Consider the following 26,440-nt stretch of genomic DNA (forward strand, 5'->3'; position numbering starts at 1 on the left):
TTGGTTAGTTGATAGTGGTTGTACCAACCACATGACTTATGATAGGAAGCTGTTTAAAGATCTTGACAGGTTATTTAAATCAAAAGTAAGGATAGGAAATGGAGAATACTTAGAAGTGAAGGGAAGGTGCACAGTAGCAATAGAGAGCTGTGCTGGAACTAAGTTGATTTCAGATGTTCTGTTTGTACCTGAGATTGATCAAAACTTGTTGAGTGTGGGGCAATTGGTAGAGAAGAGATTCAAGGTTATGTTCAAAAAGGGAATGTGTTTGATCCTTGACTCTAGTGGCAATGAATTGTTTAGGATCAAGATGTAGAAGAAGAGGTTCTCATTGAATCCATTTAAGGAGGAGCAAGTGGCATCCAAGTGTCAAGAAGATAATCCTATCGTGCAAGAACAACTGCAAATCAAGTGTTTTGAGAATGGGGAGTTGCATGCAAAGGTAACTCTCTTGCAGTAGCAAGTGACATCTCTCTCTGATAAACTATCATCTTTTGCACATGAAATATCTGAAGAACATGCTGAGAAGCCACGGAAAAAGAATCTATCTCAGGAGATCAAGAGTAATGTACAACTTTTAGAAGAGAATAGTGGGTTATGTTTCCAAAATCAAAAGCCAACTGAAGAAGCTTCATATGCGAAAGAATTGACATATGTAGATGTTGTTGAGTTTAAGAATTTAGTTTGTAAGGTGATTAAGCTTTCAATGCAAAATACAAAATTGAAAAAGGAATTATTATTTACGAGAAGATTGGTTAATCAAACTATAAATCTTATTAATAGCAAGTATAGTGACAACACAAGATCTTGGAAGAAGGGAAAGCACTCTGGCCACTCTCGTGACTTTTCTAGAGCAACTTGTGATGATTTTGAATTATGGAATTTTGATTTAGATGGCATTGCATGCTAGGAAACAATTAAAGCAACTCTTGAAGCTACACTAGTCGAGAAGGAATTTATAGAAGGCGAATATTGAAGAAACTGGTTTTCAGAGATCAGATGACTGATATTTTACTACATTTTTAATGTTAGTCGTTTTGAGTTTCTTAAGAATAAATTTGGTGTCTGCAGCACTTGAGTTAGGAGGAGAATGTTAGTATCTCAAGGCTGCAGCTATTTTTAAAATAATAAGACTAAGTCTTAGGGGGATTTGTTAGCTTGTTAGTAGGAGGAGGAGTTGTTAGCTTTTTAGTAGCAATTTGAATTTATTTCTTGTTGAGGTTGTTACTTGAAACTTGTATATAAGGGCTGCTTTGTTAATCAATTAAATCATCCCTTCATTTCATCTTTAGTTCTATATTTCATTTAAGTCTTTACTAAACCAACAATTATTACAAGGTGGGAAAGAAACTTTTATTAAGTTCGTTTTACAAACAATTCCCACTTATAATTGTTTCTTGCTACCTAATTCCCTTTGTAAGGATATTGAGGCTATTATTGCAAAATATTGGTGACAAAAAGGACATGGTAAAAGGGGCATTCATTGGTGTTCTTGGGATACCCTTTGTGACCTTAAGGAAAATGGGGCTTGGGATTTAGAAGCTTAGCTTGGTTCAATATTGCCTTATTAGCTCATCAGGTCAAGTATTATCCTAACACCACTTTTATGGAAGTTAGATTTGGTTATTACCTTTTATTACCTTGGTGTAGTATTTGGAGCGCAAAAGGGCTGTTGGAAATCGAGACAATATGGCAGATTAGTAATGGCAGCCGAATTCGAATTTGAGAAAATAATTGACTACCTAGAGAACGTCATAATATGGTTAGTACTCCTCGTCTTAATCAAGACATTATGCTGGTAAAGGATCTCTTTGTGCAAGATACAAAGCAATGGAATGTAACTCTAATTAGAGAGATTTTTTTGTGATGCTGATGCCTTGCGTATCATCAACATCCTAATTCCTAGAACTGAGATTGAAGACACGATGGCATGGTCAGGTGAGCCAACAGGAGAGTACTCAGTTCGAAGTGGTCACAAAAAATTATAGAGATTTCGCTTTAAAAGTAACATTCCTAATAGACCTATCTACAAACATTTCTACAAAGCTTTGTTGGACACTGCAGTTCCCCCAAAAGTGAATATTATAAACTGCAGATTTTTTAACAACAATATTCCTAGCTATCATAATTTGCAGATTAAAAGGCTCAGGAACATAACTATTTTCCCGAGATGCAAGGTCGGTGTTGAAACAAACGAGCATATTATCCGTGACTGTCTCAGGAGTATTTGGGATGTTTTGGGGTTGAATAGACCTGCGAGGAGAGACAATGAAGACTTTAAATCTTGGTTTATGAGTTGGTTCGAAATCATGAACAGTTCGAATGTCAGCTACCACATTATAATCTGGGCTGTTTGGTTTCCCAGAAACAAATTGGTTCATGACAAAGTTGCTCAAAATACTACCGAGGTCGTCACATGGATTAGGTCTTTTCAAGAGGAATTTAAAATTCATAACACTGTTGGAGCTAGGAATGACGACCAGTAACTGACTGTTTGGAAACCCCCAGAGAGGTCGTGGGTTTGTGTTAACTTCGACGCGTCTTACGATTCTGCAACCAAACACTTGGTTTCAGGTATAGTTGTGAGAAAGGAAGATGGGATTGTAGTAAAGGCTGGAGTGATAACAAATTCGAACATTACTGACCCGTTTCTTGTAGAGGCCATTCCATGCAAGGAGGCGATGGCTCTTGCCGTCTCGTTGAGAGTTCATAGCCTCGAGGTTGAAGGAGACCTAAAATCCGTCATCAAAAGAATGAAAGCCACAACAGACGATAGGTCAGTCCTTAGACCAATTATTGTTGAGGGGAAACAAATAGAAAAATCGTTTGATAATTGTAAATTTAAGTTTATTCCAATAAAAGGATATAAACTTGCCCACCAAATTGCTCAGGAAGGCCGATTTTTTCCCAGAAACACTACTTGGTGGGATGATTTACCTTTTCGATTGAAGAAGTTTGCTAATGAGGATCGACAGAGATCCAATCCGCCATTGGGTTGACGCCTGGAATCGTTAATTAAGGCTTCCCTTGCAAAATTGGTTTTTAACAGAGGGTGGGAGGCGACATTTTGTTACGTGCTGGTAGCTTTTCGGAAAGTGAAGCGTTGAGGACTGTTTTTTTCATTTTATCTGTTCACTTTATTGTTCTTTTATTACTCATTTTTTTAATAATATATGAGCTACAACTAGTTTCTATTAAAAAAGAAAAAAAACACTTGCTATAATTTTATATCATCCTAGAATCAATTGTAAATAAATTATTGCTATAATTTTTTTTACTCAATTGAAGGTGGGCAAAATAATTCCACATTTTTACTTTATCAATAATTATCATTTGGAAAATAAATTATTTAAATAATTATATATTTTAATTTCTTTCACCAATATAATTAGTGTGACATTGGACCATTTTTATCTAAACTATAGCTTCACTGAATTATACATTTTGCATATGTCTAGATTTTAAGTAAATAAAGTTTTAATTGATTTTTTTAAATAATTTTATTATAGGTTATAATCATATATGTTATTTTTGACACAATGCTTAAAAATATTTATAATCTTTCTCAACTCATAAATAGGAGGATAATAGCTTCAGCGCACTTAAATCCACATAATTTTATATCGACAAAAATATTTATACCACTCAAATTAAGATTCAATCGACAACTTTATTAAACTTCTATTTATACATTTTACCTATTTGTTACATTAGTTGTTATATACAACCATATAATATTGTTACTCTCAAGAAGAGAAAAATATATAATTCTAGTTTACAACACTAACAATAACAAATTTCAGAAAAAAAAAAATTAAACCTCCAACTCTTTTTCTTTATCATCATTCCAACAATTTTTTTTCTTTAAGAACCATCAATTAATAATCCTCACAGCAATTGGCATAAAATTTTTCAGCCATCCATTGGGATTTCTGGAACTTCGAAGGCAAAGAGTTTCATGTTTTTTTTTTTAAGGAAAGCGAAAAAAAAAAATAGAGAAAGTTTGACCTGGAAACGTTACTTCTGGCTCTCCGCATTGCATTTACACATTCTTAATTCCCTTAATTTGTTGCTGACAATTCTTTCCTTTTTCATAATTTATTACTCAAATTAAGGAGTAAATAAATGTAATTCTTTGCTTATGTTTATCAGCAAATGAAGGTTGATGTCTCTTGTTTGTCTCCTAAACTTGCCAGAAATCAAGTTCTTTAAATTCTGCTGTCACTTGTAATGTAAAATTAACTCAACTTTACATTGTAGTTTAGTTCATCAGAGGGAAATTTAATACCATGGTGAGATTTTGTTTTCAATCTTTAATAATAATAACTGAACAAATAGCTTCCTAAAAGCATTAACCACCAGGAAGCCTAGTTGTTTCTTTGCATTTGCATGTCACTTCTTTTGCCTTCTTTGTTCTGATATTGTGCTTATATTGTTCCAATATTGTTTACAATGTGGTCGCCATGAAATCAGAGATTGTTGATATATCAGATTTTGGTGCTGTTGGCGATGGCACTGCTGATAGTTCTAAGGTAAGTTCGGTTCATTCTAATTCAATTTTCCTCCCTTGCTTTTGCTTCAAGTGAAAGTTCAACATATTATTATTATTATTTTCATTTTTTTCAGGCATTTTTGAAGGCATGGAATTTCGTATGCAGTAGGGAAATAGGAAATGGTGTACGGGTTATATTCGTCCCAGAAAACCAAACGTTTTTGTTGCATCCAGTCACTTTTAACGGTCCATGCAAAGCTAAAGAGATAAAGTTTCTGGTATGAGCAAAATGATCCCAGTTTTTTTCCAATAAAAAGACAACATGATTCTTATGATGTTATCAACAGATAATGGGAAGAATAATTTCACCGGTTTCACCCAAGACATGGGAGGGACTGGACCAGGCCAAATGGCTAACGTTTTACAAAGTTTCCGGGCTCAAAATCAAGGATAGCGGCGAAATCGACGGACGAGGCTGGGGTTGGTGGAACCAATCATGCAGGGATCATCCACGCCTGGTTGCTACTTGCTGATATTCTTTCAATTCTCTGTCTCATCCTTGTTTTCTATTTCCATTTTTCTTATTTGTTTTCAACTTCTCCAGGAAGGATGCACTTCATTGGCACCAACTGTAAGTAGAATTTTCGATTCCCCTTTGCTGCTCATCACCATTGTTGTTTTGTTTAATGTATCTGGTGAACCGCAGGCTATGATATTCGAGTCCTGCAAAACCAGCAGTCTCAGCCAGGTTCGGCTGATAAACAGCTCTCAAACACATGTACTAATTAGAGGAACTGATGGTTTTATCGTCGACCATGTGAAGATAACAGCTCCGGAAACCAGCCCCAATATTGATGGAATTCATATTATTTCAGCAAGCAATATATTCATTAGAAATAGTATCATTGGCACTGGTATAATTTTTTCTCTTCATATAGGTTTATATTACATGAAGTTGCAACACACAGCCCTGAGCTTGTGAATGAAACAGGAGATGATTGTGTCTCAATTGGAGATCACACTACTAATATTCATATATCTCATGTAAAGTGTGGACCTGGACATGGAATAAGGTGAAAACTCATTTAATTGATGTATTGCTTTCCTTATAAACTCATAGGAAAACCTCTTTGAATGATATGCAAAGCTCTCTCTCTCTTTTTTTTTTTTTTTTACCTTGGAACAAGAGTGTTTGTACTTGTCCAAGGTTTCTCAACTTCCAAGCCAGGTGCCTATTCATCCACTGGCTTCATATGGTCACGGGAGTTCATGCAGGCAACGTAGTTTTCAAAGCACTTGTGACTACTGATGGTGATATGCTTTTGTCTCTCTTTTTTCTCTTTGTTTAAAGAAAAAAAAAAACAGCATTGGAAGCTTAGGAAGGTCAGGAAATGTCGTGCAAGTGCAGAACACTCGTGTAAACACAGTTACCTTCAAAGGAACCACAAATGGTGCTCGAATCAAGACATGGCAGGTAAATGTTGATTCTTAAAATGTATACATTGCTATCTTCCAATCTAACATTCACTGCAAATTCTTAAAAGGTTGGGAAAGGTTATTTTCGAGGAGTTATGTTTGAGAACCTATTCTTCAACTCAGTGAAAAACCCAATAATCATAGATCAAAATTACTGCAATGTTAGGGGAGCTTGCAAGGAACTGGTAACTCAGAACGAGCCCTTGGGTCATTTTCAAAAAAAATTAAAGCTGAAAGTTCACCAAAAAAAAAAAACAATTTTATGTAGGAAACTGGAGTTCAGATAAGGGACGTGGTTTACAGAAATCTATGGGGAACATCAAGCACTGAAGTCGCCATTACATTGAACTGCAGTCGTTCAGTTTCTGTTAGAAATCAAACCCACTCCAAGCATAATCTAGAAGCATGAGACGTGGAGCAATTTTGTGCCATGCAAAGTGCTGAAATTTTAGCCATACAAAGTGCTCCATTATTGAGATGTTTTGTGGCTGGAAATTAAGTGGATTAATAGCCACATTTGTTGTCACTTTATCAGCCTATAAATAGAGGCTTGAACTTGTGTTGTAATGAAGAAAAATGAGAAGAAAAAAGAAATAAGAGAAGCAACGTGAGTGAGAGTGAGAAGGTTAGCAAACCTTGAGTGAGTTAAAATCTAGCAGCAGCTAGACTATCTAGTCATTGAGAAAATATTTGTAATCTTCGTATTGTAATATATTGAGTGTGTAATAAAAAGTAAATTTTCGGCCCATCACGTTTCCAACAAGTGGCATCAGAGCTACGGTTCGGAGCTTGGTTCGGAGTTCGGTTCGTGTCCGGTTCGTGTCCAGTTCGGAGTACCTTTGGTGTTCATCTAACAAGTCGATATGGGCGACGTAATTCAGCTACAAGTTCCACAATTGACGAAGACAAATTATGGAAATTGGAGCATTCGAATGAAGGCTTTGCTCGGTTCGCAAGATTGTTGGGAGATCGTTGAAAAAGGATACTTCGAGCCCGGAGATGCCGCTACAGAAGCAGCTTTATCAAATGACGCTAAGAAGGCGTTACGAGAAGCACGAAAGAAGGATCAAAAGGCCTTGAATAGTATCTTTCAAGGTATGGATGAATCAACCTTCGAGAAAATATCAGATGTGAAGAATGCGAAGAATGCATGGGAGATTTTGCAAAAATCATTTCAAGGTGTAGAAAAAGCTAAAAAGGTACGCCTTCAGTCACTTAGAGCTGAATTTGAAATGTTAAAAATGAAGAGCTCCGAGAATATCGATGACTATGCCAATCGTGTAAAATCGGTGGTAAATGAAATGAAACGAAATGGAGAAACTCTTGACGAGGTAAGAGTGATGGAGAAAATTCTACGGTCACTCACACGCAAATTCGAGTACGTAGTCGTTGCCATCGAAGAATCAAAAGATTTGTCAAAGATGTCGCTCGAAGAACTTGTGGGTTCTCTGCAAGCCCATGAGCAAAAGATGAAGCTAAATGAAGATAGTGAAAATCTTGATCAAGCCTTGCATAGCAAGTTGTCCGTCGACGACGGAGAAACAAGTAATAACTTTAGCCAAGGAAGAGGAAACCGCAGAGGATACCGTGGAGGCTACCGTGGTGGAAACAGAGGAGGAAGAGGATCACGAGGACGTGGAAATCAATCATATGGGAGATATCAAGAAAATAAAGATTATCAAACATCCAACCGTGGACGTGGATCTAGAGGTCGTGGCCGAGGCAGATTTCAAGAAAATAAATCTCAGGTACAATGCTACAACTGTAACAAGTATGGACATTTCAGTTACGAGTGCAGATCAACACACAAAGTGGATGAAAGAAACCATGTAGCAGTCGCAGCAGAAGGCAACGAAAAAGTGGAATCAAGTGTCTTTCTCACTTACGGAGAAAATGAAGATCGCAAGAGAAGTGTGTGGTATCTCGACAACGGTGCAAGCAACCACATGTGTGGAAGAAAGGAGCTGTTCACAGAATTAGATGAAACAGTTCATGGACAAATAACTTTTGGAGACAACTCACATGCAGAAATCAAAGGAAAGGGCAAGGTTGTTATAACACAAAGGAATGGAGAGAAGAAGTACATCTCAGACGTTTACTACGTACCAGCTTTGAAGAGCAACCTGATCAGTCTTGGTCAACTCCTAGAAAAAGGATATGAAGTTCATATGAAAGACCGCTCACTCGCCATCAGGAACAAAAGTGGAGAATTAGTTGTTCGAGTTGATATGACGCGAAATCGTCTTTTCACCCTCGACATCGAGTCTGGAGAAGTAAAATGCATGAAGACGGATCTGAAGAATGAATCATGGTTGTGGCACTTAAGGTACGGACATCTCGGATTTTCTGGCTTGAAGTTGTTGTCGAAGACAAATATGGTGAATGGATTACCAAGTATTAATCATCCAGATCAACTGTGTGAAGCCTGTGTCAAAGGAAAGCAGCATAGGCAGAAATTTGAAGTAGGAAAATCTCGAAGAGCTAGAAGACCATTGGAAATTGTACACACCGACATATCTGGTCCGTACGACATTGAATCACTCGGTGGAAACAGGTACTACCTAACTTTTATTGATGATTATAGTAGAAAATGTTGGGTTTATTTTCTCAAAGCAAAATCGGAAGCCCTAGAAAAATTCAAGGAGTTCAAAGCAATGGTGGAAAAACAGAGTGGTCGATATTTGAAGATACTCAGATCCGATAGAGGAGGCGAGTATACTGCAAAGCTTTATGAAAGTTTCTGCAAGGATCATGGAATCATTCATCAGTTAACAGCCAGACGCACTCCACAACAAAACGGAGTTGCAGAAAGGAAGAATCGGACAATTCTGGATATGGCAAGAAGCATGATAAAAGGTAAACACCTTCCGAGAACTTTCTGGGCTGAAGCCGTTGAATGCGCAGTTTATCTGTTGAATCAATGTCCAACAAAAAGTGTAAGACACAAGACACCAGAAGAAGCATGGAGCGATCACAAGCCAAGAGTTGGACACCTCAAAATTTTTGGATGCATTGCATATGCACACGTTCCTGAGCAACAGAGGAAAAAGCTTGACGATAGAGGAGAGAAGTGTATCTTTATAGGCTATGACAAAAGAAGTAAGGCCTACAGACTTTATAATCCTCTTACTAAGAAATTGATTATCTCAAGAGATGTCGAGTTCGATGAAGCGGATTACTGGAGATGGAGTGAAGAAGAAAAGAAAGTGGAAGGATTATTTTTCAACGAAGACGACAATGATGTCATCAACCAAGAAGAACAAGGCGATGATCAAAGTCCTGGTACAATAGCCCCTTCGTCACCAACCAGCAGCAGCGGAAGCAGCAGCTCAGATGAAGCACCCACAAGAACACGGAGTCTCAACGACATCTACAATTCTACGGAACCTGTAGAGACGCAGTTCGATTATTCACTATCCTGTCTAATGACAGAATGTGATCCAGTGACATACGAAGAAGCAATTGAAAACAATAAATGGAAGAAGGCCATGGACGAGGAGATTGCTGCAATAAGAAGGAATGACACGTGGGAGCTAACAAGTCTGCCAGAAGGACATAGCCCGATTGGTGTCAAGTGGGTGTACAAGACGAAGACCAACAAAGAAGGAAAAGTAGAGAAATACAAGGCAAGACTAGTCGCCAAAGGCTACAAGCAAAGACAAGGAGTGGACTATGATGAAATATTTGCTCCAGTCGCAAGAATAGACACAATTAGGCTTCTCATAGCGGTCGCAGCACAATACAAATGGAAAATCTATCAGATGGACGTCAAGTCTGCATTCCTGAATGGCTACTTGGAGGAGGAAGTCTACATAGAACAACCACCTGGATATAGCATACAAGGAAAGGAGGACAAAGTCTACCGATTGAAGAAAGCTTTGTATGGATTGAAGCAAGCCCCAAGAGCATGGAACACAAGGATCGACGAGTACTTCCGAAGAAATGGATTCATCAAAAGCCCGCACGAGCACACCCTGTACACAAAGAAGAATGGATATGGAGATATCATGATCGTATGCCTATATGTGGATGACATGATCTTCACCGGAAACAATCCAGGTATGTCTGATGATTTCAAGAAAGCTATGACTAAAGAATTTGAAATGACAGATATCGGTGAGATGTCATACTTTCTTGGAGTCGAGGTGAAACAAATGCAAGATGGAATTTTTGTCTCTCAAAAGAAGTATGCGGAGCAGATTTTGAACAAGTTCAAAATGAAGGATTGCAAGCCAGTAGTCACGCCAGCTGATCCAGGGATGAAGCTAAGTGTTGATTCGACAAGGGAGTCGATAAATCCGACGTTGTTTAAAAGTCTCGTTGGAAGTTTAAGGTATTTGACAATCACACGACCAGATATTACATATGCAGTAGGATTGGTGAGCAGATTCATGGAGAAGCCGAAGCAAGACCACTTAATTGCCGCAAAAAGAATTTTGAGATATATCAAAGGTACGATGAACCATGGTTTATTCTATACCCACTCACAAGATTCAAAATTAATTGGCTACTCAGATAGCGATTATGGGGGAGACTTGGATGATCGGAAAAGCACTTCCGGATATGCATTCCACATCAGTTCCGCAGTTTTTTCATGGTCGTCAAAGAAGCAACAAACAATTGCTCTCTCAACATGTGAAGCAGAGTATATGGCCGCAGCAACTTGTACATGCCAAGCAATGTGGTTGAAGAATATTTTAGGAGAAATAGGTGTTTCAAATGAAGGTCCAATTACCATCTACGTTGACAACAAATCCGCTATATCACTTGCCAAGAATCCGGTGTCGCACAGCCGAAGCAAGCACATCGATACGAAGTATCATTTTATCCGAGAGCAAGTGAAAAACAAAAACGTGGAGTTGGTCCATTGCAGGACAGAAGATCAACTGGCAGATATTTTCACAAAGCCGTTGAAAGTGGAGACATTCAACAAATTCAAAGAGAAGCTCGGTATGAAAGTTGGGTTTGAGGGGGAGTGTTAGAAATCAAACCCACTCCAAGCATAATCTAGAAGCATGAGACGTGGAGCAATTTTGTGCCATGCAAAGTGCTGAAATTTTAGCCATACAAAGTGCTCCATTATTGAGATGTTTTGTGGCTGGAAATTAAGTGGATTAATAGCCACATTTGTTGTCACTTTATCAGCCTATAAATAGAGGCTTGAACTTGTGTTGTAATGAAGAAAAATGAGAAGAAAAAAGAAATAAGAGAAGCAACGTGAGTGAGAGTGAGAAGGTTAGCAAACCTTGAGTGAGTTAAAATCTAGCAGCAGCTAGACTATCTAGTCATTGAGAAAATATTTGTAATCTTCGTATTGTAATATATTGAGTGTGTAATAAAAAGTAAATTTTCGGCCCATCACGTTTCCAACAGTTTCATGTACTGGACTGTTACTGCAATCTATAATGCTTAAGTCTTCCATAACTGGGAAGAATGTTAGGTCGAGTTGCATTAATGCCCATGGTGCAGCTATTGGAGTAGTTCAACCAGCCCCTTGTTTCTAAAATATTTTATCATTGAAGGGCCAGTTTTTTGCAAAGTTATGTTACATATTTTGATCTTTGTTTTAATGTTATTGTTGTTGTTATTATGGAATCCATCAATAATAGCATTTGATTTTGAAACTTGGGAAGAACAAGAAATTGCTATGCTATGCTAGCTATGGTATGAAGTTTCTTCTTTAAGGATTTGGCATATACATTTGGCGCATAGAAGAAATAAACCCAAGTTGATGAGGCTTAAAACAGCTAAAAGTCCGTAAAATAAGTCGAGTCTGCCATCATTGATCCTATGAGCCAGCCAATAATGACCGTCATTCGTTCCAGGAACTTCCCTCACCATTTCAACGAGTATGGTGCTTAAAAACAAACCAAGAGAGATGGTTGCGAGGAAAAGGCCAGTACCTATTGCTTTCATCCCTCTAGGTGACTCTGTTATGAAGAAATCGAGCTGTCCTGCATAGATAAATGCATCTCCAATCCCGACCAAGATGAATTGTGGAAGCAACAAGAAGCCGGTCACCGGTAGGATTAAGGCAGTGGTTCTACTGCTGGTTTTAGCGACTGACAACCTTTTCCTTTCTGCCAATGCTGCACCCACCATAGCTATAATTGAGAACAAGAGGCCTAACCAGATTTTTTGCAAACTTTTCAAACCTGAAAAGAGTTTATATGAACAACCAAAAACAGGATGGTGATAAAGTAATACACAAAGCAAACATGTTCACGATCAACAGATCATCAGTACCATGAGAGTATCTTGTTTTCCTGAAGAGTGGCATAATCAGGCGGTTATGGATCGCAAGAGTGAGCATTATAGATCCAATCATGAAAACATTGAAAGATGCTGCTGTGTTAAGGATCACTTAGCTAGGCTGTTAGTCAGTTAATAAGCTGTTAATACAGCTAAGAGTAGTTAGGAGCAGTTGGTAAAATGCCTATAAAAACAGATTACTAATCTGAATGTAGTCAAGCTAGTTTTCAAGATTCAACAATAGAAATCAATATGAGGTTACAAGTTCATCATCTTCTCTATCAACCTCTTATTCTTTAGTCATCTATTTCAATATTCTTACCTAGTTTCTAATATGGTATCTTTCGCTGGTTAATCTTGGGATCCATGGCCACCACGAATTCTGCTGATTCCACCTCGGTTGAGCCAAGTATTGCTGTCTTCAATGGTAATCGTGTAGTCAACTCATTTCCGTGTCATGACATTGTCAAGCTTGCCGATGAAACCTACATGCAATGGCAACAACAAGTAAGGTTAGTTCTTGATGGATATGAACTCCTCGGGTTCCTTGACGGCACATTACCTCGACCGCCTCGGTTAATCCAAACTTTCGATGGATCTTTAGCTCTGAATCCATTGGCTCCAGTCTTCAAACAATAGGACTGGCTTTTAACTTCGTGGCTTCTTTCCACAATTAGTGCGCCACTCTTGTCCTCATTCACAGAAGCTAGATCGGCGTGCGACATCTGGACCACGGCAACGGATCTTTTTGCGGCTGACACCGCTGCCAAACAGTCGCGCCTCCGTCATGAGCTACATTCGTTAAAGAAAGGTAATATGATTATCAAAACTTACGTTGGTCGGGTTAAGACTCTCTGTGCCCTTTTTGAGATTTCAGGGTCGCGGATCTCAGACGAAGAGAAACTGGAGATAATATTTGCCAGACTGTCGTCGGTGTTCGAGGCCGTCGTCTCCTCCGCCTACATGTCGATCGGCCCTATCTCCCTCCAACGCATTGTCAATGCCCTCGTGGAGTGCGAAAGTCGACATCACCGCACGATCCAGGAGATCTCTATTCATGCGAACCTTGTTGAGTCCGCGCCGTCATCCGAAGCTTTCCTTAAAGTCACACCCAGGAACCTGGGAGCACCCTTTGGCTACCAATCTGGCTTTTCGCCTGGCAATGGTACCGCCAAGATTTCTCTTACTCTTGAACAGCCATTTGCATCCAATGACCTTGCGATCTGGTGGTAGAGGAACCAGTTCCCAAATGGAGTTCCGAATAAGTGCGTCATACTCTGCTTCGGTAGCAGCTCGCCACTCAGCAGTAGAAAATGCTTCCACAATTGTGGATGGTTCCATGACTTCAACGGACATAGATTTAGGCTTGAAAATACCTGCCTTAGCACGAGTCACCATGGGATGAGTGTTTGTTCCAGCTAGTATGTGGTTCGGAACACGAGACGCCGAGGGAGCATCTTCCATAAACCGTGCGGACTCAACAGTATCACCAGTCAGAGGACTAGGCTCAGTGCACCATTAAAACTAGCCGGAGACGATCCGACAGTATCACCAGTCAGAGGACTAGGCTCATGTGCACCATGAAGACCAGCCAGAGATGATCCTATCGGAGATGACAGAGCCGGTGATCTTGTAGAGGGTGCCACAGAGCGAGAGGAAACTTCCTGAACTAGAGGAACAGTTGTTGAGATAGTCACACTAGATTCCAAAACCGGACCTTTGCAGTCAACTTTAGAGGACAAAAACTTAGTCTCATCAAACATTACATGTCTTGAAATAACTATCTTAGCATTTGGTAGAAGACATTGATATCCCTTGTGTTGAGTGCTGTAGCCCAGAAAGGTGGAAGGTTGTGATCGAAACTCCAATTTATGTGTCGCAAACGGTCGTAATTAAGGATAACAACAACATCCAAAAACCCGTAAGTGGTCATAGGTAGGATCCTAACCATATAGGGCCTTTAAGGGAGACTGTCCTTGTAGAACAGGAGTGGGAAGGCGATTTATAAGATGAACCGCACAGCAAAAACGCATACCCCCAGTACTCCATGAAAAATTTGCTTGGATGCCCACTTCCACAATGTGACGATGTTTGCGTTCAGCTACTCTATTTTGTTTGAAAGTATATGGGCACATCAACCGATGAACAATTCCTTGAGACGCTAGGACATAAAACCGGAGCAAATAACGTACCCCAGCTTCGACCTACCTTGTCTTGTATATAAACCAGAACAGTAACAGCTAGCAGGGTCCCTATGTTGATAATCAAGTAGAAAACGTTGAAGAAAGTCGTCATTTGCAGGTTTTCCTTCTCATCATTCTTATCAAATTGGTCTGTTCCGAATCCAGAAACGCTTGACTTAATCCCACCAAGTCCTATTCCGTGTAAGTACAGAGCAAAAGTATAGACACCCATTTGCAGGCTGTTGGCCTCTACACACTCATTGGATTGAGCAGGGTTACAAGGCGGTGGACGCAGCTTCGGCAGCCCTGTTGAGACTGCTAACAAGCAAGTACCCTAGTTCATCATATAGCCGAGGTTGTAAGCGCTATCAAGTAAAAGAATAGAACTCCGGGAAAAAAAGAAAGCGAGATGCTTTAATTGCTTACCATTGCATTAACCACAGCAAAAATGGCTATGGTTCGAAATCGAGTTAAGAAAGTATCTGCAAGAATCCCTCCAAGCAAGCATAGCATATATGATGTGCCCGCAAGGTTTGTACTGATATTTGAAGAAGTAGAACTAGACAGATGCATTGTGCCAACTAAATATGTTACCAGGTTCAACACAATTGCCATTGTTGAAAGTCTCTCAGATAACTCAACTCCAAAAAAGAGTAATCATAGCAATGACAGTTAATTCTCATGTGTGGAAATGAAGTCATTGGAGTGCTCAGAAAATGAAATATATCATCAATGTCAAAAGATCAAATGGCGACCAAAACATGAAATTTACAGCATATCCGTAGTAACACATACAAAACCACTGCATGCATAAATCTGGAAAATGAAAGTAGTTTGATTATAGAGTACGTAGAGAACTAGTGAAGAAATTCACCCAGAATAAGAGTTGCTGTCACCCAACCACCAGAGGCGGTTCTGTCGGCAGAGTTGTTGAGCATTGGTCTGCAATGCAACAAACTACCAGCATCTTGAGCAGCAGCAGCATGTCTGTTTGAAGATTGAACCAGAAGCAACTTTTTTGTTTAAATTTTGTATTTTTGTGATGTTAACAAGTTGGCAAGTAGCTTGATATCTAAAGCTAGTATTTTTAGATTTGAAATTGATGGATGTAACAGCTGAATTTTTCAGCTTTTCTTTTGTAATATTTTAGTTGGCAACTTGCCAAATTTGGTAGGAGCAGTTACAGTTTAGGTAACTGACTTATTATTATTTTTGTAACTCCTTTATATTTTGAAATGGAAATGAAAGCTGTGGGATTTTGCTTCATCGGTTACATGCTGCTCTTAGTCTTTCTTTTGTTTTCATTGTTTTGTTTTGCTGTTGCTTAGTGAAACTTCCTTTTTGATTTAGTTGCTGCCAAATTTATCCAACAAATGGTAATCAGAGCCTCCTATCTTTGAGGACCACTGTTGTTTATGTTTTAGTTTTTCAAAGCAAAGTCAGTTTTTTGTGTTTTCAAAGTCAGTCTTGGCAGCATGAGTTTTGCTTCTCCTCCACCACCAGTTTTTGCTGGAGACAACTACCACATTTGGGTTGTCAAAATGAAGACATATCTTCAAGCACTTGACCTCTGGAGTGCAGTTGAGAGTGATGTCGAGCCAGCACCATTAAGAGTAAATCCTACCATTGCTCAGATCAGGCAACATGGTGAGGAACGAGCCAAGAAACACAAAGCTATGGCCTGTTTGCAGAATGGAATATCAGATGTTATTTTCACTCGTATCATGGCCTGTGACTCTCCCAAGCAGGCATGGGACAGGCTGAAAGAGGAATTTATGGGATCAGACAAGACCAGGCAGCAACAAGTCATCAACCTTAGAAGGGAGTTTGAAAATTTGAAGATGAAGGAGTCAGAAACTATCAAGCAATATTCTGATAGGATTATGGCTACTGTCAATAATATTAGACTCCTTGGAGAAGATTTCAGTAATAGCAGGGTTGTTGAGAAGGTTATTACCACATTACCTGAAAGGTTTGAGTCAAAAATCTCCTCATTGGAGGACTCGAGAGATCTCACAACCATTTCTTTGTCTGAGTTGGTTAACTCACTCTATGCACTTGAGCAGAGAAGAGCAAGTAGGCAGGAGGAGAGTCTTGAAGGTGCTTTTCAAGCAAAGGTCAGAGAAGGTTCCAGCTCAAGCCAGAAAGCTAAGAAGCCTTGGTTTGAAAAGAGGGAAAGATCAAAGAAAGATGCCGGTAGAAGGAGGTTTCCACCATGCATTCACTGCAAGAAGACCAATCACCTGGAAAAATTTTGCTGGACCAGACCAGATATACAGTGCAAAAGCTGTAAGAAGTATGGTCATCATGAGAAAATCTGTAAAAGTCATGAGAAGGCACAAGCACAACCAGTACAAGCCAAGTCTGCCGAGGATGTCCAAGCTCAGGAGGAGCATGTATTTACAGCTTCATGTTTTGCAGCTAACAGCAAGAGCAGTTGGCTTGTGGATAGTGGCTGCTCACACCACATGGCTGCAGATGAGAGCCTTTTCAAGAACCTTGACAGGAGCTATGTCTCGAAGGTCAGGATAGGCAATGGCAACTTGATTGAAGCAAAAGGTAGAGGTGATGTGGTGATTCACACTGGTTCAGGTAACAAAATCATTTCTAATGTGCTCTATGTGCCAGAAATAGACCAAAATTTACTCAGTGTAGGCCAGCTAGTCAAGAAAGGCTTTTCACTAGTTTTCAAGAATGATTCTTGTGTTATAAGTGATGCTCATGGTAGGGAGATTGTCTCAGCACCTATGGGAGACAAATGTTTTATGCTGGATGTAAGTCAGCTTGAGAAAAGTGCATATACAAGCTTAGTTGACAATATTGATCTTTGGCACAAGAGGTTTGGCCATGTTAACCTCAAATCACTTGATTTGCTGCACAAAATGAACATGACAGAGGACATGGTGAAGGTTAGTGCAAGTGAAGGTGTTTGTGAGGTGTGTCAGCTTGGCAAACAAGCCAGGTTGCCCTTTTCAGCTAACCAAGCATGGAGGGCTCGAGAAAGACTTGAGTTGGTGCACTCAGATGTCTGTGGACCAATGAAGACCCCTTCACTGAATGGCAGTAAGTATTTTATACTGTTTATTGATGATCTGACCAGATTTTGCTGGGTTTATTTCATGAAACAGAAGTCAGAAGTGTTTGGAGTTTTTGGAAAGTTCAAGGCATTGGCAGAAAATCAAACGGGCTGCAGGATTAAGGCCTTGAGGACAGACAATGGTTCTGAATACTTGTCTGAAAGATTTCAGAAGCTATGTGAGCAGGCTGGGATTCATCATCAGTTAACCACAGTGTACACTCCTCAGCAAAATAGAGTGTGTGAGAGGAAGAACAGAACAGTGATGAACATGACTAGGTGTATGTTGTTTCAAAGCAAGCTTCCAAGCATTTTTTGGGCTAAAGGTGTCAACACCTCAGTGTACCTGCTCAATAGGCTGCCAACACATGCTGTGAATGATAAAACTCCTTTTGAAGCATGGTATGATCTTAAACCAACTGTTTCCCATTTAAAAGTGTTTGGTTGCAAGTGTTTTGTACTTGTCCCTGCAGAAAGAAGAACCAAGCTCGAGAAGAGGTCAGTTCCTGGTATATTTGTTGGCTACAGTAGCTGCAAGAAGGGCTACAGAGTATTTGATCCTTCAACCAAGAAGATTTTGGTAAGCAGGGATGTCAAATTCGATGAAGGAAGGTTTTGGAGTCTAGATGGCTCTAACACAAGTCAGTTTGAAGAAGAGCAGATTGACAGCAATCTGGAATTGGCAGAAAATGAAGTTAGTAATGCCAATGTAGATGATGCTCCTATGAGAGGGACCAGGTCTATTGCTGATATCTACCAAAGATGCAATGTGGCCATTGTTGAGCCTTCAAGCTATGAAGAAGCTACAAGAAGCAAGAGCTGGAAGAAGGCTATGGAGGCTGAAATCGACATGATCCATAAGAATGACACTTGGGATCTGGTAGACAGACCTGATCAGAAGAAGGTCATAGGTGTCAAGTGGGTTTTCAGGACCAAATTCAATGTAGATGGCTCTCTGAACAAGCACAAGGCAAGGCTTGTGGTGAAAGGGTACAATCAACAGTTTGGCATTGATTTTGAGGAGACATTTGCTCCAGTGGCAAGGCTGGATACCATAAAGCTTCTATTTGCTTTCGCTGCACAGAAACAGTGGAAGGTCCATCAGCTTGATGTCAAGTCAGCTTTCCTGAATGGCTTCCTTAAAGAGGAAATTTATGTTGAACAGCCTGATGGATTTAAAGTCCAAGGAAAGGAGGACAAGGTTTACAAGCTGAAGAAGGCACTCTATGGACTAAAACAGGCTCCTCGAGCCTGGTATGACAGGATAGATGCTTACCAGTCTAGGCTCAATTTCGAGAAAAGTTTGAGTGAGCCAACGTTGTTTATAAAGAAGTCTAAAGATGAGACTTTGCTGATTGTCTCAATATATGTGGATGATCTATTAGTGACTGGAAGCAGGGTCGATTTGATTCAGGAGTTCAAGAAGAATATGCAAGACATGTTTGACATGACAGACTTGGGAATCATGACTTACTTCCTTGGTATGGAAGTAGACCAGTCTGATCAAGGTATTTTTATCAGCCAGCATGCATTTGCCTTGAAAATTCTCACTAAGTTTCATATGGAAAATTGCAAGCCAGTGAGTACACCTCTAGTCATGGGACAGAAGTTGAGCAGCTATGGAGATGAAGAAAAGGTGGATGAAAGAGAGTATAGAAGTCTAATTGGATGTTTGCTATACTTGACAGCAATTAGACCTGACCTTATGCATTCGGTCAGTTTGCTATCTCGTTTTATGCATAGCTGCAACACATCACATTTAAAGGCTGCAAAGAGAATTCTCAGGTATGTGAAAGGATCCTTGAAGTTTGGAGTGATGTTCAAGACAGGAGGTCAGCTGAAGTTATCTGGCTACTCAGACAGTGACTGGGGAGGTTCGATTGATGATATGAGGAGTACCTCAGGCTACCTCTTTTCTCTTGGTTCAGGAGCTTTCTGTTGGAGCTCTAAAAAGCAACAAACAGTTGCTCAATCAACTGCTGAGGCAGAGTATATAGCAGCAGCTGGAGCAGTAAGCCAAGCTATTTGGCTTAGAAAATTGTTGTGTGATTTGAATGAGGAACAATTTGAGCCTACTGAGATTATGGTTGATAATCAATCAACAATAGCTATCTCTAAGAATGCTGTTTTTCATGGCAAAACGAAGCACTTTAAGCTCAAATTTTATTTTGTTCGAGAGGCAGTACAATCAAAGGATGTGAATCTTGCATATTGTAGTTCACAAGATCAATTGGCTGACATTTTGACAAAGCCTCTTGGCACAATCAGGTTTGAATTCTTACGAGATTCGATTGGTGTTTGTTGCCTACAGTCCAAGGAGGAGTGTTGAGCATTGGTCTGCAATGCAACAAACTACCAGCATCTTGAGCAGCAGCAGCATGTCTGTTTGAAGATTGAACCAGAAGCAACTTTTTTGTTTAAATTTTGTATTTTTGTGATGTTAACAAGTTGGCAAGTAGCTTGATATCTAAAGCTAGTATTTTTAGATTTGAAATTGATGGATGTAACAGCTGAATTTTTCAGCTTTTCTTTTGTAATATTTTAGTTGGCAACTTGCCAAATTTGGTAGGAGCAGTTACAGTTTAGGTAACTGACTTATTATTATTTTTGTAACTCTTTTATATTTTGAAATGGAAATGAAAGCTGTGGGATTTTGCTTCATCGGTTACATGCTGCTCTTAGTCTTTCTTTTGTTTTCATTGTTTTGTTTTGCTGTTGCTTAGTGAAACTTCCTTTTTGATTTAGTTGCTGCCAAATTTATCCAACAAGGGTTTCCCTTGTAGTCAATAGCATCGGAGACAAGTTGCCTTTGATTTTCTTCCATGAGAAGCTTATCAAATGGTGAAAAGAATGATAGAATTTACTGAAAAAAATGCAAGAAGAAAGGCAGCATTGGCATTGACTAGAGCCGGTGTTTATATTGTTCCAAGATCAATTGAGGCATGCAATAGTTGTTATCACATCATGCATGGGAGCATATATCTCTCAGATCAGGAGTAACGAATTATTTTCTTTATTTTTTTTCCAAAAGTAGGGAAAAATCATCCATTTAAGGAAAGAATTGCAATAGGGAGGAGATTCTTGCAAGATGAATGCTTGCTTCCTAGAATAGGAAAGGTTTTCAGACAAAAATATATTGGTCTTGTCTTATGCGTTACAGGCAGCACATTAAGCTTCTCATCATCGTAATGAGTAGTTATTATTATTATTTTTTTGAATAAGAGCAATTATTATTATTTGGTTTAGAGTGGAAATTTACTATAATATATGGAAATTTGTCATTATATTTTATTTTTATTGATATTTGTCATTATATTTTGAAAATATGAGTAAATTTATCATTAAATTTTATGTGATTAAATTTTACTACTATAATTTGAATTTTCTAAAAAATTTTCACCAACTTTAATTATTTAATTAAGATTTACCGGCTCAATATTAATTTTGATAATTTAAAAACATAATTTAATAATAAAAATTCCTTCAAATATTTTATTTTAATAGTTAACAGTAATTTAACTTATAAATATTAAAAAACTAGAATTTCTATTTAATGAAATAATAACTTTAAAAAATAAAGCTACATATATCATAAAAAAACAATGGCAAATAAAAAAATGTAATTTTAGTTACAAAATTCAATCAAATAAAAATAAAACAACAAAATTCAATATAAAGTTAAACTAAAGTGGTAAATTTATCTTTTATCTTATAAGTATAATGACAAATACTAGTAAATGTGAAGTATGATGGCAAATTTCAATTTCCACTTTAGCGACAATTTTGCATATTATTATTATTATTATTATTATTATTATTATTGGTGAGTAAGGAGATTCCTTTTTAAGTGTGAAATGAGATTTAAATAAGCATAAAAATTCGATTTGAAAATGGTATTTAGTATAGAGAAAAAATTAAAAAAATTTAAATGGAATTTAAATAGGTATAAAAATCCGGTTCAATAATGGTTTTTTACACAATAGGAAAACCGAGTTAATTTGTGTTATAGTAATAAACTTTTTCTCGAAATAATAAATGTGCTTTAAGTGAAACGGATCTTGAACTTTTTTGGCTTTTAACCAAACAATTTTCTCCGTTATTCTCTCCAAATAAATATTATTTATTAAATTAAATTTTCAATTAAATAATTTTTTCAACCCGATTCTAATTCCGTTAAAATCATGACAATATTATCGTAAAAGAATCTATGAGAAAATCTATTTAATTTCTACATTCAACGGATTTATAATGATTAATTAATTTAATTTCAGTTTTGAACTTCAATTAATTAAATATTAATTCAAAAAAATTATTTTAATTCTTAGGTCATTTTCATACTTAGTGAGAAAAAAAAAATATTTCTGACTGTAGCTCGTTTCGCTAACTTTATCATTTCTATTCATTTTTGTTCATTTGATTCAACATGCAATTCATTTCTGGTTTCAACGAGCTAGTGGAGGGATAGATCAATTAGGGCTCAAATGATTTATAATTAAGGCTCCGTTTATTTGCCAATAAAATGTTTTTCGGAAAATAATTTCTGGAAAATAATTTACTTTTCTAAAATTTTTTTACTTTTTTTGTGTTTGGATGAATCTGTGAAAAATATTTTCTGTTGTTTGGCAGATTTCCTGAAAATATTTTCCGGAAAAGCTATTTTTACATATATTAATAAATTTATATATATTAATAAATTTATATTTTAAATTGTTTTTACATATATTGCAATGATTTATTTATAAATAAATAAATCAAATTAAATATATAATAATACTCAATTATTAAGCTAGAATATTAACCGTTATAAATTGAAAATAACCAAAGTCAAATAAATTATTTGTAATTGTGTTATAAAAAAAATAAAAAACAAGGATCGAATAATTATAAATTAGCTTCCAAACCACAATTAATACTAGAAAATAATAATATTATCCAAATACATAATTAGTAGTACACCACATAATAACAACAACATTGTGCAACTGCATAACTAATATTTCACCACATTAAAAGTATCAATATCTTCAACCTTGAGAAAATTTTTGAAGCCAAATTTTTCTATGCTTCTTACTTTTAACTAAAAAAGCTTTAGTCTCGGATTCATGACTCACTAAATAATCAAACACAGAACACAGGAAGACATCATCAAATCCTTCTACCTCCATCAACATCACTTCTTCGTAAAGATGTGGTGTCTTATCCGCAGTAAACTGTTCCAAAGCATTAGCAATTTTGTCAAGTTGTTCACCCACAAATTTAATTTGTTCATCAACGACACTTTCTTGAGCATTTTTTCTTTTACGTTTGGATGTGCCAGATGAAGATACTTTTGTTCTTACCTCTTCAGTCTCTTCATTGTCCCAGTCTATATGCGAAGATACTTTTGTTCTTACCTCTTCAGTCTCTTCATTGTCCCAGTCTATATGCACTGAATCTTGGTTATCATCATCCAAATCTATGTCAGCAAATGTTCTGGCAAAACTCCCTGTTGCCATATCTTTGCCAACAAACAAAGCCATTTCATCATAATGATCAATATTTTTATTCAAAAATAGTTCATACTTCTTGTGTGCCTGTTAGATATTATAAACAATTAGAATAACAAGTAAAAAAACAATTGAAATATACTTAACATATATATATACATATATTACCATCATTGCTACATCATATGTCGCTCTATCACATGTGATCATTTTCATGTTATCATCCCATCCAAAACCACTTTCACCCCGAATTGTGCATATAATCCTGCCACTGGTTTTTTATAGTCCTCAAATGATTTTCCACATGCTTCGCATCGCATTTGACTTGAAATCTTTCTGAAATAGCTTCGGTAACTCGATTAATAGAAACTGCTTTGAAAGATTTAGAAGGCTTATTTCCTTTCTGGGCCTCCTCTACTAGAATTTCAAGAAAAAGATGTTCCATCGGTTTGTCCACCTGAATTGCTTGGAGGTCCCTTCTTTGTTGCCCTTACCCATTCTACATTAATAATTGTCATTGTCAATCATTTCAATATCCAACAAGCTTAAAACATAATAAATTCAATATGTAACAAATTCAAGACATAATAATTTCAAAATCCAACAAACTAAAATTTCAATATCATTATCTAACCAACATTAACAAAAAAAAAATTTAATACTAAGACATACATAACATAGCAACAATAACCCTAAGCCTTAAACCTACCTAATATTTCTAGCCATATAATCAGTCCACATAGTTTGTGCAATTTTATCTCTCTTAATAGACCATTCTCTTACTTCTTCTCTTTCTTCTCGCTCCGTAAGAGTTGGTATTATCAAATTAGACTCAGGCTCCTCGTATAATCCTTGATTAAGTAAATCACTAGGATCAACTCCTATTATATGATTATGAAAGATACAACAAGCCAAAACTATATCTATTTGAGTTTGAAAATTCCAAAATGGTTCAGCATCTAATACACAAAACCGTTTCTTCAAAATCCCCAAAACATGTTCAATAGTGATTCGCAATGATGAATGATGAAGATTAAAGAGCTCCTTTGCATTTTCAGGCCCCTAAGCACTAATCTTTTTTAAATGATATTGGACACCACGATATGAGGTAATATATCCATTTCGGATGCCATATCCAGCATCAGTAAGATAATATTTACCTACAATTTGACAAAACATAATTATTACTAATAGATTATGAGATTACTAGAACTATTTGGTATTTAATGTTTTATAATTCTTACCTTCTGGAATTCTTAATCCTCTTGGGCGTGAAAGTGCATCACTTAAAATACGAGAATCATGTGCACTACCTTCCCAACCAGCTAGAACATAGGAAAATTTCAAATCAAATGTAATGGCAACCAATACATTTTGTGTTGTCCCCTTTTTACGGCTACGAAATCTTCCTTGAATGCTAAGTGGAACGGATGCACGAACATGAGTTCTATCTAATGTTCGAATACAATCTTTAAAATAAGGATAAAACCTTGGATTGTTTCTGATTTCACTAGGAACAGGTAATCTAATAACTAGCTTATACAATTTCAAAATAGCTCTCAATACAACCCTAAAGTAACAGTGAATTGTCTCAGTTGATCTATAATATTTAGATCCAATCACTCGAAACCTTACATTATGACCAATTATATGTAAAAATATAACTACTTGCTCCCTAATATTCACCGATTTAGTTGATTGTAACAAACTATTTCTACTAAGAATATCACACAAATTAAAAAAGGCTATCGGTCTTATCCTTATCACATTAATACAATGCTGATCACCACTATATAAAATACTATTAATATAATTTTCTCTTTCATAATCTCAATTCACACGAGGGTGAGAAGCAATTTCCTTTCTAGTTTTTAATTTTTTAATCCAGAGAGCCCCAAAAGCTAAAATTGAAGCCACGACTCCGACAATTGCATTTTGATCTTGATTACGATCCATCTACACAAAATAATGCCACATAAATATTTGATCACTACAAAAAAGATGCAAACTTTTCATAAGATCACATATATGACTAAAGTTACCATGACTAAAGTGCATACATACATTTATGAAAGTTTCTTAAGCAATGACTCAAGCAATGACTAAAGTTACCATGACTAAAAGGAATGGAGTTAACTAACCAACCCCAACTTAAATAATAACAAAAAAGGCATAATTCAAGACATATTCATCACAAACTGTAGTACCCAATAGAACAAAATTTTGCATAGAACCCCCCCCAAAAAAACTTCTAGAAACAAGGATCTTATATATAATCCAAAAAATGAGATTTAACCATATTTCTATTACATTGAATGGCATATATAGTTTGTACACTAGAAACACTATAAAATGATAAATCTCAACAAAACCATTTGTTCTCGATTAGAACATTAATTCAACCAATTCAAACATAAATTGATAAATCATACAATACAATAATCCAACCTACACTCAATACTTTACAACCTATTTTTATCTTCCCCAATGTTTTAGAGGCCCAAGCACCACTCTTTTTTTAAAATTTTAACATACTTTTTATCTTTTCCAATGGTTTTTTAGAGACCTAAGCAGGTTAGCAATGCAACACTTATTTTTTTCTTTTTCATTTTATATTTATATAACATTTTAAAAATTAAAAAAATAAAAATAAAAACTAAATTATATTATAACCTTAAAGACATCTTAGCATGGTCTCTCTTTCATTACCCTATCATTTTTTTTATTTGATCCACTCTCACATGCATCTTCTTTTCATTCACCTAAAATAATGTGTCAATAATATCATTGTGAAGTGACCCAAGATCCCAGTGAAACTAAGCACCAAGCAAAAAAAAAAAAGTGAAGAATCTAGTACAAAGAAGCAGGACATACGACAATATATATCTATTTACACACATACACACACACACACACACACACTCACACATATATATATCTATTTACTTTATTCCCAATGAAAAAGAAAACAGATGAAAGTATATCAACATTATAAACAATAGTTATATGTAGGTCCATATTTGGAAAGGTGCAACAAATGCTTGATTATTTTATTTTCTTTCCAATCAGTCACATTGTTAAAAAGTTTTAATACAGTACATGAAAGAACAGGAAAATCATCACCATAAAAATACGATAACAACATATGTGATAAGTTTTTCAGAACAATAAAAAGAATAGGGGGCTACACTGCACTGAATTTTACAATAAGCCAGATTATTTGGCGGATTTCAAAAAAGAAACATAATTTTACGAGGGAAAACATGATTTTTTTAGATTGAATCATGCAACAAAGAAAAAGCTTAGGGTGAGCGCAATATGGGTGTTTTTAGTTGGAGAAATATTTGTTCTATTTATTAAAGAAAAACAATGGGTGGCCAAAGTGGTTTACTACTAACTTCTAGCCTACTTAATTTATTACTAATTTATCCAAAATTATAAAGAAAAAAAGAGAGAGAGGACTGTTGTAGAAAGA

The 26,440-nt window shown here is 36.8% G+C and overlaps 3 protein-coding genes across 4 annotated transcripts; 1 reads left to right on the forward strand and 2 right to left on the reverse strand.

Annotated features, from left to right (window-relative positions):
• Positions 1-1,751: 1,751 nt before the first annotated feature.
• Positions 1,752-3,141, reverse strand: LOC107962622 (uncharacterized). 2 transcript variants are annotated; one of them, XR_001701715.2, is made up of 4 exons: positions 2,938-3,129; positions 2,646-2,732; positions 2,334-2,550; positions 1,752-2,253 (listed from the first exon to the last, which is right to left on the reverse strand). XR_001701715.2 is itself a non-coding variant. In XM_016899076.2 (3 exons), exons 2-3 carry the CDS (start codon positions 2,663-2,665, stop codon positions 1,983-1,985), a joined length of 588 nt encoding a protein of 195 aa, XP_016754565.1. In that variant the 5' UTR covers positions 2,666-2,732; positions 2,938-3,141; the 3' UTR covers positions 1,752-1,982. The 2 variants fall into 2 exon arrangements, 1 of the variants encoding a protein (XP_016754565.1); XM_016899076.2 differs by having other exon boundaries at positions 1,752-2,550; positions 2,938-3,141.
• Positions 3,142-3,814: 673 nt separating this feature from the next.
• On the forward strand, positions 3,815-6,429 carry LOC107962623 (probable polygalacturonase At1g80170). The gene is made up of 9 exons (XM_016899077.2): positions 3,815-4,532; positions 4,627-4,770; positions 4,840-5,010; positions 5,097-5,123; positions 5,199-5,406; positions 5,484-5,565; positions 5,858-5,966; positions 6,037-6,153; positions 6,237-6,429. The coding sequence occupies exons 1-9, from the start codon at positions 4,464-4,466 to the stop codon at positions 6,375-6,377; spliced, it is 1,068 nt and encodes a 355-aa protein (XP_016754566.2). The 5' UTR covers positions 3,815-4,463; the 3' UTR covers positions 6,378-6,429.
• Positions 6,430-11,623: 5,194 nt separating this feature from the next.
• LOC107963271 (protein NRT1/ PTR FAMILY 6.2-like) lies at positions 11,624-20,303 on the reverse strand. Its single transcript, XM_016899830.2, has 9 exons — positions 20,249-20,303; positions 15,278-15,328; positions 14,830-15,044; positions 14,413-14,737; positions 13,737-13,949; positions 13,332-13,677; positions 12,783-13,000; positions 12,215-12,316; positions 11,624-12,123 (listed from the first exon to the last, which is right to left on the reverse strand). The coding sequence occupies exons 1-9, from the start codon at positions 20,301-20,303 to the stop codon at positions 11,624-11,626; spliced, it is 2,025 nt and encodes a 674-aa protein (XP_016755319.2).
• Between the last annotated feature and the right edge of the window lie 6,137 nt (positions 20,304-26,440).

Source organism: Gossypium hirsutum, chromosome A06 (genome assembly GCF_007990345.1).
Source record: "Gossypium hirsutum isolate 1008001.06 chromosome A06, Gossypium_hirsutum_v2.1, whole genome shotgun sequence".
In the NCBI taxonomy this organism is placed as follows: Eukaryota; Viridiplantae; Streptophyta; class Magnoliopsida; order Malvales; family Malvaceae; genus Gossypium; species Gossypium hirsutum.

Bases quoted from the DNA above. Each gene is read 5' to 3' on its own strand.
- LOC107963271 (XM_016899830.2), bottom strand. From the start codon at position 20,303: ATGGAAGAAAATCAAAGGCAACTTGTCTCCGATGCTATTGACTACAAG. The intron at 13,678-13,736 runs GTGCACTGAGCC...GGTTTATGGAAG, and splicing joins GTCTCCGGCTAGTTTTAATG to ATGCTCCCTCGGCGTCTCGT. The intron at 12,317-12,782 runs GTAATGTGCCGT...TCCTTAACACAG, and splicing joins GATTAACCGAGGCGGTCGAG to CAGCATCTTTCAATGTTTTC.
- LOC107962622 (XM_016899076.2), bottom strand. From the start codon at position 2,665: ATGGCCTCTACAAGAAACGG. The intron at 2,551-2,645 runs GTCAGTAATGTT...GTTTGGTTGCAG, and splicing joins ATGGCCTCTACAAGAAACGG to AATCGTAAGACGCGTCGAAG.
- LOC107962623 (XM_016899077.2), top strand. From the start codon at position 4,464: ATGAAATCAGAGATTGTTGATATATCAGATTTTGGTGCTGTTGGCGAT. The intron at 4,771-4,839 runs GTATGAGCAAAA...TGTTATCAACAG, and splicing joins CTAAAGAGATAAAGTTTCTG to ATAATGGGAAGAATAATTTC. The intron at 5,566-5,857 runs GTGAAAACTCAT...AAAAAAAAACAG, and splicing joins GGACCTGGACATGGAATAAG to CATTGGAAGCTTAGGAAGGT.